At 48.5% G+C, this 12504-nt stretch overlaps 1 protein-coding gene across 1 annotated transcript; it reads left to right on the top strand.

The window, feature by feature from the left end:
- Nucleotides 1–729: 729 nt before the first annotated feature.
- SIX1 (SIX homeobox 1) lies at nt 730–3902 on the top strand. The gene is made up of 3 exons (XM_007949079.2): nt 730–1114; nt 1295–1572; nt 3608–3902. Exons 1-3 carry the CDS (start codon nt 833–835, stop codon nt 3900–3902), a joined length of 855 nt encoding a protein of 284 aa, XP_007947270.1. The 5' UTR covers nt 730–832.
- Nucleotides 3903–12504: the final 8602 nt, after the last annotated feature.

The raw sequence follows: 12504 nt of genomic DNA, 5'->3' as shown, positions 1-12504 counted from the left end.
TGGCTCCCGCAGTTGAAGCGAGCCCGAAGAGAAGCTGCTCTTTCAGCGATTGCAGCCCAGAGTCCTGGCCTGTTCTTGTATTATTTATCGCATTCCATAAGCTATTCATCAATCCATTATTTATTCATTCCAACATTAAGGTAATTAAATATGAGCTCACCGGGAAAGGGCAAGTCTACAAGGGACAGAGACATAGGTACTGAGAGGAGGGGGATTAGAAAGTCTGGAGTCATTGATTTGTGCAGTGATGTGAGCGGCTTCCCTTGGGTGACACTGGAGAGGGGTTCGAGTTGCAGGGTTCTGACGCTCCCACCCACCATCATCCCCGGCAGCGCGATCTCTCCCTCACCTCTCTGGGTCCTTCTCCTCTCACCACCCACTCTCCCCCACCCCCAGCTCGGCAGCGGTGCCCACCCCTCGTGGGGCGGTGCAACCTTGCTGCCCCGCCAGGCGACGCGCGGGCTGGCCAGCCCGGGATAGGCGCCGCCCACAGCCAATCAGCTTGCCGGGGCCGCTGCGCGCTTTAAGGCAGCTGCAGGCAGAACAGAAACCAAGTTCCCCGGCAACGAGCATCCACCGGGCAGGAGGCCGGAGCCAGTGAGACCCAAAAGGCTGAGAAGTGCGCCGGCTGCTCAGTGCCCAGCGCACCCCTCACTTCTCCTCCTTCTCGCCCGCCCACCCCCAACTGCAGACTCCTCTAGCTTCTTCGCCGCCGCCGCCTCGCCAAGGGAGGGGGTTAGGAGCAGCTGCCCCCCTCCCCGCCGCCCTCTGCTTTTCAGGCTCTGCTCCGCTCAGTGTGCGCCCCGGCGGTGCGTCCCGGCAGACCCCAGCCATGTCGATGCTGCCTTCGTTCGGCTTTACGCAGGAGCAAGTGGCGTGCGTGTGCGAGGTGCTGCAGCAAGGCGGGAACCTGGAACGTCTGGGCAGGTTCCTGTGGTCGCTGCCTGCTTGCGACCACCTGCACAAGAACGAAAGCGTGCTCAAGGCCAAGGCCGTGGTGGCCTTCCACCGCGGCAACTTCCGCGAGCTTTACAAGATCCTGGAGAGCCACCAGTTTTCGCCTCACAACCATCCCAAGCTGCAGCAGCTGTGGCTAAAGGCGCACTATGTGGAGGCCGAGAAGCTGCGCGGCCGGCCCCTGGGCGCCGTGGGCAAGTATCGGGTGCGCAGAAAATTCCCGCTGCCGCGCACCATCTGGGACGGAGAGCAGAAGAGCTACTGCTTCAAGGAGAAGTCGCGGGGCGTGCTGCGGGAGTGGTACGCGCACAACCCCTACCCCTCGCACTATGTGGAGGCCGAGAAGCTGCGCGGCCGGCCCCTGGGCGCCGTGGGCAAGTATCGGGTGCGCAGAAAATTCCCGCTGCCGCGCACCATCTGGGACGGCGAGGAGACCAGCTACTGCTTCAAGGAGAAGTCGCGGGGCGTGCTGCGGGAGTGGTACGCGCACAACCCCTACCCCTCGCCGCGTGAGAAGCGGGAGTTGGCCGAGGCCACCGGCCTCACCACCACCCAGGTCAGCAACTGGTTTAAGAACAGGAGGCAAAGAGACCGGGCTGCCGAGGCCAAGGAAAGGTACGCGGCGTGCTTCCTGCGACTCGGGCCACCCCGGGAAGCCTTCCTGTCCCCTCTACCCCTTCTTGTCCCGGCAGACACTCGCCAGTGCGTCTTCCCCCCAGGCCGGAGTAGGTCCGTGGGGCGGCGCCCAGGCCTCTGCGCCACTGCAGGAAAAGTTCACGAACTCTGAGATCGCTGACCAAAGATTGAACTGGTTGGCTTTGAGCTCCGGAGCATGGGTTTCTTGGGGTATGAGTGTCGGGAAATACTGGCACTAGATTTGTTTTTCCTGTCTCCTTGGCTGGCTGAGGCGAGAGGGGGATCGAAGGGAGAGTTTCTAGATCATGGGAAGCGAAGTGTTGATTGGTATCGCGAGGAAAGGGGTTCAATGGGGGCTAAGGGTCGCGCACCTCTCTTCTCCTGCTCCCCAGAGGGTTGGAGCTGGTTAAGCGACAACTGTTCTGTCGCCAGCCCAGGCCCTTGAGACCACCCATCAAAGATATCCTGGTCGTCTTGGGCAGGGGTTGCCTGCTTCATCCCGCACTAGCTGGACAAAGGATTTCAATAGAAATTCACGGAAAAGAGCTTTTGGGAGGAGTTAACGCCGCATTTACTCCTCGGCGCCCCAAGCCCAGGAAGGATGGCTCCTCGCCGGGCTGCCTCGCGCGCGCCAGGGCGCCCGAGGCCGGTCCGGGAGCCCGTTGGCCTGGCTGTTCACGCCGCGGACCCTGGCGAGGAAGGGCACTCTGCTCATACACCTCTCTCTCCCTGGAGCTCAGAGGGCAATATATATTTTTAAACCTCTTTGCCTCCTTTCCTCCCGCACCCAACACCCCCGGCCACCTGGCCTGGCTCCTAGATTCTCTTTAAAGTTTCCGACTGAGATTCGGAAGAGCGTGGGGGTGGCAGCGGGAGAGCTTTCGGGGAACCCGAGTTTTGGAGAAACCCGAGAGCCCGAGACGGCTGGTTTTCCTTTGTGTGTTTCTGAGCCTTGGGCCGAGGATCTCTCTTCCTCGTTCCTTTCTAGGTGGAAAGGCACAGTTTGGATAAATTCAGCTGAAACGGACTCACTGGGTGGGAAACACGGTGAGGCAAAGGGAGAGAGAAAGGAGGAGACAGGCAGACGCTAGGAAGTTGAGGGGGGAGATGAAGAGCACTGTGAAGGCGGAAGCAGCGAAGGCAGCGAAACTCTGAAGTTAACCAGAACCGAGTGTCGGGACAGACGCCCCGGCGCGCCGTGCCTGCTCGCATGCTGTCCAGGGACTCGAAGTTTCCCCTGCCCAGAAAGGGGTGTACAGGTGTCGATGTCGGTCGAGAGTTTGAGAGGGTCATAAGAGGCTGTAAATTGAGCGATTAACACGGGTACCGGGATTGTACAGTTCCAGTTAGACTTTAGTTACAAAACGGTTGTTTTACAAGCCAGGCCCGAGGACCCACTCCCTGAAAAAATTGGAGAGGCTGTCTTTACTCCTTGTGTTTACTCAGGTCACTGGGCCGCGCTGGGCACCACTTCCCATGACCTGTCCTGAGTCTCGGAAACCACAACCTCCGGGCAGGGGCAGGGAAACTCGATTTGTAATTGTTTCCTCAGATGAGAACAGAGCAATTGACTTGACTCACCCCAAACATTTGTGCTTTGGGTGCAACGTTTGTCCCCTGATCATTTTCTTCATCACCAACAACCATTTGTTGGAAGGTTTTTAAGCTTAGTTATTTCCAAACATGGTGATACTTGATAGGTATTTTAAATAACTGTTTGAATGAAATTAAAAAGTGATTTTTGTTTCAAATAAGCTCTTCTCAGCTGGATTTCTGAAATCTGGAAGAGCAGGCACTCTCCCTAGCTGGCCATTTCTCCAGTCTCCTCAGCCTCCTCACCTCCCCCATGACCCTTGGGGATGGGTGGGAGGGCAGAGCTCCTCCATTTGGGTCGGTGACAGATTGCACAATGGTCCTTTCCTTCTTCCAGCTCCCCTCCCTCCCTCCATCTCACACTTTTTTTTTTTAAACCCCCCCACTTTTTAACCATATGGTGTTGTCCTCTATTTCTTAGGGAGAACACTGAAAACAATAATTCCTCCTCCAACAAGCAGAATCAACTCTCTCCTCTGGAAGGGGGCAAGCCGCTCATGTCCAGCTCAGAAGAGGAATTCTCGCCTCCCCAAAGTCCAGACCAGAACTCGGTCCTTCTACTTCAGGGCAATATGGGCCATGCTAGGAGCTCAAACTATTCTCTTCCGGGCTTAACAGCTTCACAGCCCGGTCATGGCCTGCAGGCCCACCAGCACCAACTCCAGGACTCCCTGCTCGGCCCACTCACCTCCAGTCTGGTGGACTTGGGATCCTAAGTGGGGAGGGACTGGGGCCTCCAAGGATGGCTGGAGCAGCAACCAATCGCAGCAACTAGAGACACTTGTAAATAGAAATCAGGAACATTTTTGCAGCTTGTTTCTTGGGTTCTTTGCGCATAAAGGAATGGTGGACTTTCACAAGCACATTTTTAAAACTCAAAACCCACAGCAATCTTAAACTTAGTCACCCTCGCCCTCTTCTCTCTGACTCCACTTTCGCATTTCCTCTCCCAGTGCTGAGATCTGGGCGAAAGAAACCCAAACAAACAGAAGCACCCAGTCCTGGTTCTGCACAACTGATGAGCCTGCTTCAGTAACGTTTCTTTTTTAAATGAATGGGAATTACAAATCAACTGAATTTTAATTCTTTTTAATTTATTTATGGAGAAATGTTTTGGGAAGAGGGAAAGGAAATTTCAAAGAAAAGGAGAGAGGGAAAGAGAAATCCAAATAGGGAAAAGAAGGGCCTCCAGTCTGGGAGGAACTGGTTGCTTTCTTAAGGTGAATAGGAAAACTATGATCTTACAACTTTTTGATGGGGAAAAATTAAGTTTACATTTTTCATATTTAGTGTTCAACAATTTTATGTAGATTGAAATGAAAGTTCAGTATTAGGGAAAAAAAAAAAAAGTGCCTAAACGTCTTAATACTTTCTATGTGAGGCAGTTAGAAATAAGTGACCTTTAGTAACACAACTATTTTTGTCAAATTTAGTGGATTTTTTTTTGGTTGTTGTTGTTTGTTTTCTTTTCTTTCTTTCTTTCTTTTTTTTTTTTAATTGTGGACATTTAAAATACATCAATGTGAAAAAAATAACCCTTTCCTGAATGCCATTACTTCTCATGACCTGGAAGCTTTCATATCTGTAGATCACCTACTCCTGTTAAAGGTTTCTTCTGTTCCTAGTTTCTAGTTTGCCGGACAAATCTGGCAACCTGGTATTTGTTACCAAAACAGCATGTGTTTTCAGGTTTCTTTTCTATTGTACCTAAACCAGTCTAAATTAAAACTTAGTAGAACATCAGGAGTACGATTCTCTTTCTAAAAGGTGAGTTGTGTATTGCTGTTACTGGGCCCTAATTTTTTTTTTTTTTTTTTTGATAGTTTCTTTCTTCCTTATGTAAAGGTGGTTATGAATTGCAGGGTACTTTGAAGGCCATCACCTGAACCAAGAACAGTGATTTGGTTTAATATATGACAGAAAAAAGAGTGAATTTAGCTTTGGGGTATTTATTTATTTTTTTATTATTTAGATATGCAGTATTGTTTACCACTAGCTCTTCTCCACAGCATTCATATGTTAACTTAGCTCTTTTGTGTGAACAAGTTTATGACAAGACTGTGAAAGTAAAATGATGCATCACCTTGGGGCGGAGGGAAAGAGGGAAGGCAGAACAGATAGCAACGTCGTGGATTCATCTGTGAAACACAAAGGCAAGCAGCAGGACTGGAGCTCTAGCGCACCGCTGCGGGATAGTGTCCAGAAAAATTCCAGTAACCATGTAGGCTCCGTATTATTTTTGCCAGGGGCAAAAATGATGTACCTTCTGTATTCAGCTTTTAAAACTAGTGAAACAAATGGCATTATTTATTAAAATTCTACTCAGGATAACAGGATTGGCTTGCTTGTGCTTTGTAAAAATATTGTTCCCCAGGGAGAGTCTATTTATTTTCTGACATGACAGTTTCATAATTTTTATTTTTCCTCATCCATAAGTGTCACAATGACTACATAAATTTCTTTCTTACTCTTGCTCATCTTTTCTGTGCTGATCCAAGAACCTGGGGTGTTTGTGGTGACTTCTTATTACCTTCTTCTTATGATTTTTTTAAAATATATATTTTTATTTAAATAAACTGTCAAATGGCTTTGACTCAGTTCAAGGGAGAAAGGGCATCAGTCATTGTACTTCACTGTAGTCACTTTTACTTATAAAGTCATTTTTCCCCTCCGTGATGGACAGATGTGCACACAGCCGCTCAGAGACCATCATTTGAGTTGGGAGCTCAGGGTCCCAATCTCCCTTGTTAGTGTTTTGGATCATTAAGTCGGTGTTTATTTAAGTCGCTAGGGTGTTTATTCTCCACGTCTTGGGCCACGGAGAAATGCCACCCTCTGCAGGAGGGGCTCTCACAGGGGATCTCCACACATTCTTCACATTCACTCCCCAAAACAAACACCCAGCACAAAGATAGCTTTCAATGACCCTGACAGGCTTCAAAGGATGCCGCGGAAATCTCCCTGGAAAATAAGGAAGGGCCAATTACTTTAATTTCTTACATGCCCTCTCTTCCTACTCCGGTGACTACCCCCTAGTCTTCCAGCTTGCTCAGTATAATTTTAGATTTGTCCAAGTTCTGTTTCCCAGGGCGTCCCGGCCCACTTCCTGCTCCCTCGGTCGGTGAATCTTGGAAATGTCTACAGATGTGGTGAGGAGCAGAGCAGGCTGGTCCTGTAAAAGCCCGCGTGATTACTGCTTGTAAACTCGTTAAAAGGACAGTTTTCTGTCACAGCCATAAACTCTTTGTAAAATCCCTGGCACTCGGTCCACAGCGCGCATATTCCAGATGTGTTTCATAAGAAATTTCACAATCTGCCTCCCTCCGCCATCCTCGGCTCAGTCTGGCTAAACAAGAGAAGAGAAGAAGAAAGTGAGAAAACTGGGTATTACTTTGCGTTTTCTTGGCAATCAATTTAGAGAGATCATTAAGGGAAACTAACCATACTTTTTTTTTTTTCTTTCCTCGAGGATATCTTCGAGGATCAGCTGTGCAGGGACTTCCAATTTACCTCCTCGGCGTCGCAGTTTAACTGAATAAAAAGCCACATTTCTTTTCTCCTCTACAGATTTCGTAACAATAGTAAAAAGTAATTAACAACGGCTTATTATAAATTAAGTGTTTTTAGGAGGAAACCTTACCGCATTTTGCCAAAGAGAAAAGGAAAAAGAAATATTTGGGCGATTAAAAAAAAAAAACTTTTTAAATCCAAGCACAGGATTGCTCGGGTCTCCACTGCCTGCGCGCCTGACCTCTTGGCTGAGAATGAAGCTTCCTAAACGCTCCGAGGGCCAAGGGGCTTGGCCGGCCAGAGCTTTTGGCGTAGTAGGTGGGGACTCACTCGTGGGCCCGCGAACCCTGAGAGTTGCAAACAGGGAGGAAGGGGCGAGAGCCTGGCATCTCCAGTCTTGAACCTATTCTCGAGCAAGGACAGCCTGGTTTTGACCCCGCACTGGAGTGGAAGCTTCCAGAAAGAGGCAGTGGCGCTGGCGCTCATGGCAAACTCTGGCTTTGCAGAGTACGATCATTTTCACGCCGTTCTCACTTGCACCCAGAGGGCAGGCCCGGCGTCTGGCACCAAACCCGCGTGAAGGGGCCCTTCCTCCGCCCGCTGCAGCTGCTGCGCCAGGGGCGGCAGCTGGAGGAGGCTTCACTTCTCCCGCCTCCCGGGTCTGGAGGTCTTTGGCCGAGCCTGAAGGGCAAGACTCCAGTTTGGGGATCCAGAAGCTTCCGTTCTGCTCTTCTCCAGCTGCAGAGACCTGGGGCCGCTTCTCCTGCCATTCGACAGACTTCGGAGCCTATTCTGGACACTGTGCCCTGCCGGGGCTCGAGGAAGCCGGGCGCCACTGCTCCCGGCTCCGGAACCGCCTTTTCACCGGGTCACCTAGAATCGTGCGCATCTCCGGATCTGGATCAAAGCGCAGTTCTGGGTGACAGGCTTGGTGGCCGAGCCCGGCCCGGGGAACGTCTGAGAGCAGAGGCTGCCAGGCTGCCTCGAAGGACCAGCGCAAGTGAGGAGGCCGCGGCCTGCGATTCGCAGCCGTTGCAGCCCGTGTCGTTTTGGCCGCCCCGGGGCCACTTCGTCGACTTAAAGCCGGATCGTCCTCTTCGTGGCGGGGAGCTGCGTTCCCGGAGAGGCAAGGGAACGGCGCCACCCGCAGGGCTCGGGCTTGGAGCAGGCCCCGGCGGGCGATGTAGAGCCATCCTGGGCGCAGGTGTGAGCGCGCCGCGTTCTCAGGCGCGGCGCTCTGGGCCCAGGGCAGCTGGCTCAGGCCTTGGGGCCTGATCAGGAGGCTGTGTAGGCCCAGCCGCTTGGTCCTCACTGCCTTTCCTGCTTCAGGCACGGCCCGTTGCTTTTTTCGCTTCCGGGGACCTAGTTCTTGGCTTTGGGACCTGGGCTCTGCACCCGCGCGCTCGGGGGAGGGGTACCAGCCAGAGAGGGCGCTCCTTCTCCTGCAGCCTCCGGCAGGACCGGCAGGAACATCAGTTCTTTGACTGGGCGGGGTCAGGCGCTTTCTCCATCGCCTGTGGCCCTGGGGAGACCAGCGGCCTCTTCCCCACTCAAGACTGGGGCCCAGAAAGATCCTGCAGGACTGTCACACATTCGGCGCAGCTATGGGGGTGGCAGTGACTGGGATTGTGGGTTAGCCTTAAGCTGAGGGAAGTCGATGGTGGCCCACGTGTTCCTCCCGCGCTCCCAGGCCTTTTCCAGGAGTGGCGTCTCTAAAAACTCCCACAGACTACTGTCTCCACTCTCCACCATCCGAAGCCTGCAGAACCAGTGTCTGTGTCCACCTCGTCCCCGAGGAGCCACTCACACCGAGGGCACCCGAAGCCTCAGCCTCGTGGCCTGGAGGCACTTGGCTGCTCCACACCCTTCACCAGGTGGAGATTCCTGACCCCCGTCAAGGTCACAGTGACTCCTCGCCCCGACTCTAATAACTCTACTGACAGATTCCCTGAAGGGGGTGGGTTAGAGATAAGAGATGGGTGAGCCAGCCGGGAGAGAAATCAAAATCATGAGCGAATTGTTGGCTAATCGTCTACCCAGAAAAAACCACTACCCAAGAAAGGCCGTGTTTTCTCTAGTGTTTTAAACCGAGCACACACACAACTTCGTTCCAGCTGATGAAATTGGAAACCTGTTCTCCCACTGAGGATGACAATCAGTGTTTTCGACGCTGTGGTCCTTTCAGACAGCGAAAAACAACACTGCAGTAGCATTTAAAAACAGAGAGAGAGACTGCTAGAGGCGCGTGGACGCCTGCCTCTTCCCAAACTAGAGGTTCAGCTTTGCTCCTTTAACTTGTTAATGAACAGCTGAGACCCCAATTCTCAGCAGATAGAGCATACTCACCTTAAGGTTTCCTCCCTTCTACTGTCTTGCTACCTGGGAATCTTTTTCTTCTCTTTTACCATAAAGATAAAATATTAAAAAAAAAAAAAAAAAAAAACACCTTTTCTGCCATCAAGTAGGGAAATGCAAAAAGATAAACAAAATAACACAACAAAAAACCTAAAAACCAAAGCCCCAACAATCTTATCTTTTAAACAGAGGAAAAGGTTAACTTCAGAAGTAAACCACATCTACAGCTATGGCGTAGTGTCTAGGGCATTTGACTGCTAACCAGAAGGCTGGCAGTTCAAACCCATCAGCCACTCCTCTGAAGGAAGATTGGGCAATCTACTTCTGTAGTGATGTTGCCTCAGAAACCCAAGGAAGGGTCGCTATGAGTCGGGATTGACTGGACAGCAGTGAGTTTGGTTTTTTTGGCTACATCCATCTGAAATGGATCCAAACCACTCAAATTAATGTTGTTGTTATGTGCTGTGGAGTTGGACCTGACTCATAGCGACCCCTGCTTGGGTTTCCGAGGCCGTATCACTAGGGAAGCAGATTGCCCAACTTTCCTTCTGAGGAGTGGATGGTGGGTTTGAACCATCAGCCTTCTGGTTAGCAGTCAAATGCCTCAGGCACTATACTACCAGAGCTCCACTCCAACTCATAGTGATCCTATAGGACAGAGTACAGAGCCAAACCATCTCATAGGGTTTCCAAGGCTATAAGTCTTTTACGGAAGGAGACTGGCAGACTGCTGCAGAGCAGCTTGTGGGTGGGTTCCAACCATTGACCTTCCAATTAGCAGCCAAACGCTTTAACCACTGTGTGCCACCAGAGCTCCCTCTGAAGTGGATTTCCAACTGTAATTAAAATATTACTAGGTGACATTGGCTGCTTTTTCTTCTTCACTGCCATTAGTGATTGTCATTAAAAAACAGATAAAAAGATTCTGGACCTTTACTTAGTATAATAAGAAGGCATGGAAATGTACATCATTTCCCTCCATGTGGTCTGTTCTCAACTCCTCAAATTTAGAAGTCTTTTATGAGATTGACTTAGGCAGGTCCAAGTAGAAAAACTCATGGATTAACACAAGGCAAATTTATTTTAATTTGGTATTTTAAATTGATTATAGCTTTTAAAATGCCATGGCTTATTTATAACAGAAACATGATTTTTTTTTGGGGGGGGGCAGGGGGTGGCTTCATGGTGGTTCAGGACCTGACCTGATATGTGTGTGGGATTTTAAAGGGGAAAAAAAAAAAAAAACAAAAACACCTTAGAGACTATGTCTTCTTATTGACACAAATCATTAAGATTCTTAAAGAACATTTATACAGAGCTGGTAAGTCAGCATCCCTGATAGAAAATCTGCAGAGTCCAGCCAGCAAGCTTGTGAATTTGAGTTTCCAAGTGTTCATTTTCTTTATGTCAAATATTTTTACAAACTCAGCTACTCATCTTTTTTTTTTTTTTTTGTTTCTCTCTCCTGCCCTTATGGCATGACTTTAGCTGAATTGCAACACTTCCGTTCTAATTTGAGTTGTCAGTTATCTAAATGATCTCAAACCAAAAATCCAAACTCACTGCCATCAAGTCCATACCGACTCATAGCAACCCCCTTTGGATTTCTGAGGTGGTAAATCTAGATTGCCCAGTCTTCCTTTCACAGAGTGGCTGGAGAGTTTGAAATGCCAGCCTTCTAGTTAGAAGTCAAATGCCTTAGGCACTACACCACCAGAGCTCCTTATCTAATTGGTCTAAGTACCAGGAAGAGACAAGGGGACAGTGAAACAAAAACACCAAACCAAAGTTGAGACATCCTTGCTTGGCTTTTGCACAGATATTTAAACAATAAGCATCTGTATGCAATAACTTTCCTCTTAACTGCTGCAATTATTTTGCAGTTGCTAGTGGTGGCAACCTTTGTGGTTGGTGGCAGGGAGGAGAAGTGTATAGAGTTAAGAAAATGCACATCTTGAGGGTGAGGTGGGGTAGTCTGAAATACTTTGCAAAAGGCAATTTTTACCTCTAAGTCAAGGAAGATAGCATTAACTCTTTATTTATTCAGAATATGCCAAATATAAAAGTGGGTAACAAGCCTTTAAAAAATTAAGCTAGATAGGTCAATGTGTCTTATTATCTATGAAGTGAAAAGAATATTTAAACAATTGATGCCTTGTCTATCTTCAGATAGATGTGGTGAATATTGTCTATGCATTGCTGATGCTATATAAATAGAACATGCTTCCTTCTAAATTCAAATTCTTGATTTTAATTGAAGAATAATATTGCTCAGGGCTCTACCTCTGAGTACTAACAGCTAATCTAAGAAAATCAGTTCTGGGAATCTGGAAGCATTGGCTATTTTCAAAATAAACAGACAAAATCTTCATAAAGAAGGCCAGAAGGATTATTTCACATAAAGTATGTCTCCTGATTTCTCATTACAGAGCCGGGAATGAATAGTATAGGCCCCTTTCCATATTTCTATGTTAAAAAATCAGTCTGAGAAAAGGTTCCCAAGTTGTCTGGTTAGCTTTTCTATTAAAATATCTTGGAAGCAATCTCTATACATTTCCTCTTTCCCTCTACTTTTAAAAAATTTTCTAGGGAGGGGAAAAAGATGTAGGGGAAGACAAAATAGAACAAAATAGAAGATACAGGTACAGTTCAAAATTTGTATTATAATGTTTAGCAAACAGCATCTATACAAACAAAAACATCAGTATGCTGACTTTTCTGCTTTTGTTCAACTAAGTATGAAGTTTTTTTTTTTTAATTACTTCTGAATTAAGTTATTATTGAAAAGGGGGAAATTTGAAAGCTTTTGGAGTTTCTTGTAATATAAGCTCAACATGGATGTTCAACATAATTTATTTAGGGAAGGGTCTGGGAAGGGGTAACATCCCTTTACAGAAATTTTATAGAAACATTTGTTGGGGCAGAGATTTTTCCTTTTATTGGGATCAATCCAACTGCACTGACACCCAAGCAGGAAGAAGATGGTGCAGTTTACCTGAGTTCAGGGACCGCACCTGAAGTTCGCTCTAGTAGACATGAGGATGTCACTTCCAGGTGACATGAAGATGTCCTATTCTCACCCAGTTCCCCCAAGTTCCAAGTCCCCCTAAAATAGGACCACACAAAGTAAGAAATTACAAAAGTAGAGCAGAATGCAAGATGTTTCTTCCAATTCTCAGTTGGTCACTTGGTGTGAATGTGCTTTGGGTTTTCTGAAAATGCATTTTCATTTCCCCCATGGGGTGGCAAAAAAGAGTTCATTTGTTTTCTGACAGGTTTCACACTGTGGGCAGGTCAGCCAAAAAGGAGAGGAAGCAGAGAACAGCCCTATGATTAATTCTACCTGTTTTTCCCGTGAGCGATCACCTGCTTCAGGGGTCATGAATAGCAGGTAGCTCTCTCTCTCCTGGGCTCTAAGAGCTTCGTTTGTTTGGTGACAGCTGAGTGACAAGG

This window comes from Orycteropus afer, unplaced genomic scaffold, assembly GCF_000298275.1.
Source record: "Orycteropus afer afer isolate SDZICR_OR568_19922 unplaced genomic scaffold, OryAfe1.0 scaffold00237, whole genome shotgun sequence".
In the NCBI taxonomy this organism is placed as follows: Eukaryota; Metazoa; Chordata; class Mammalia; order Tubulidentata; family Orycteropodidae; genus Orycteropus; species Orycteropus afer.
This window is presented reverse-complemented; position numbering and strand designations above follow the sequence as displayed.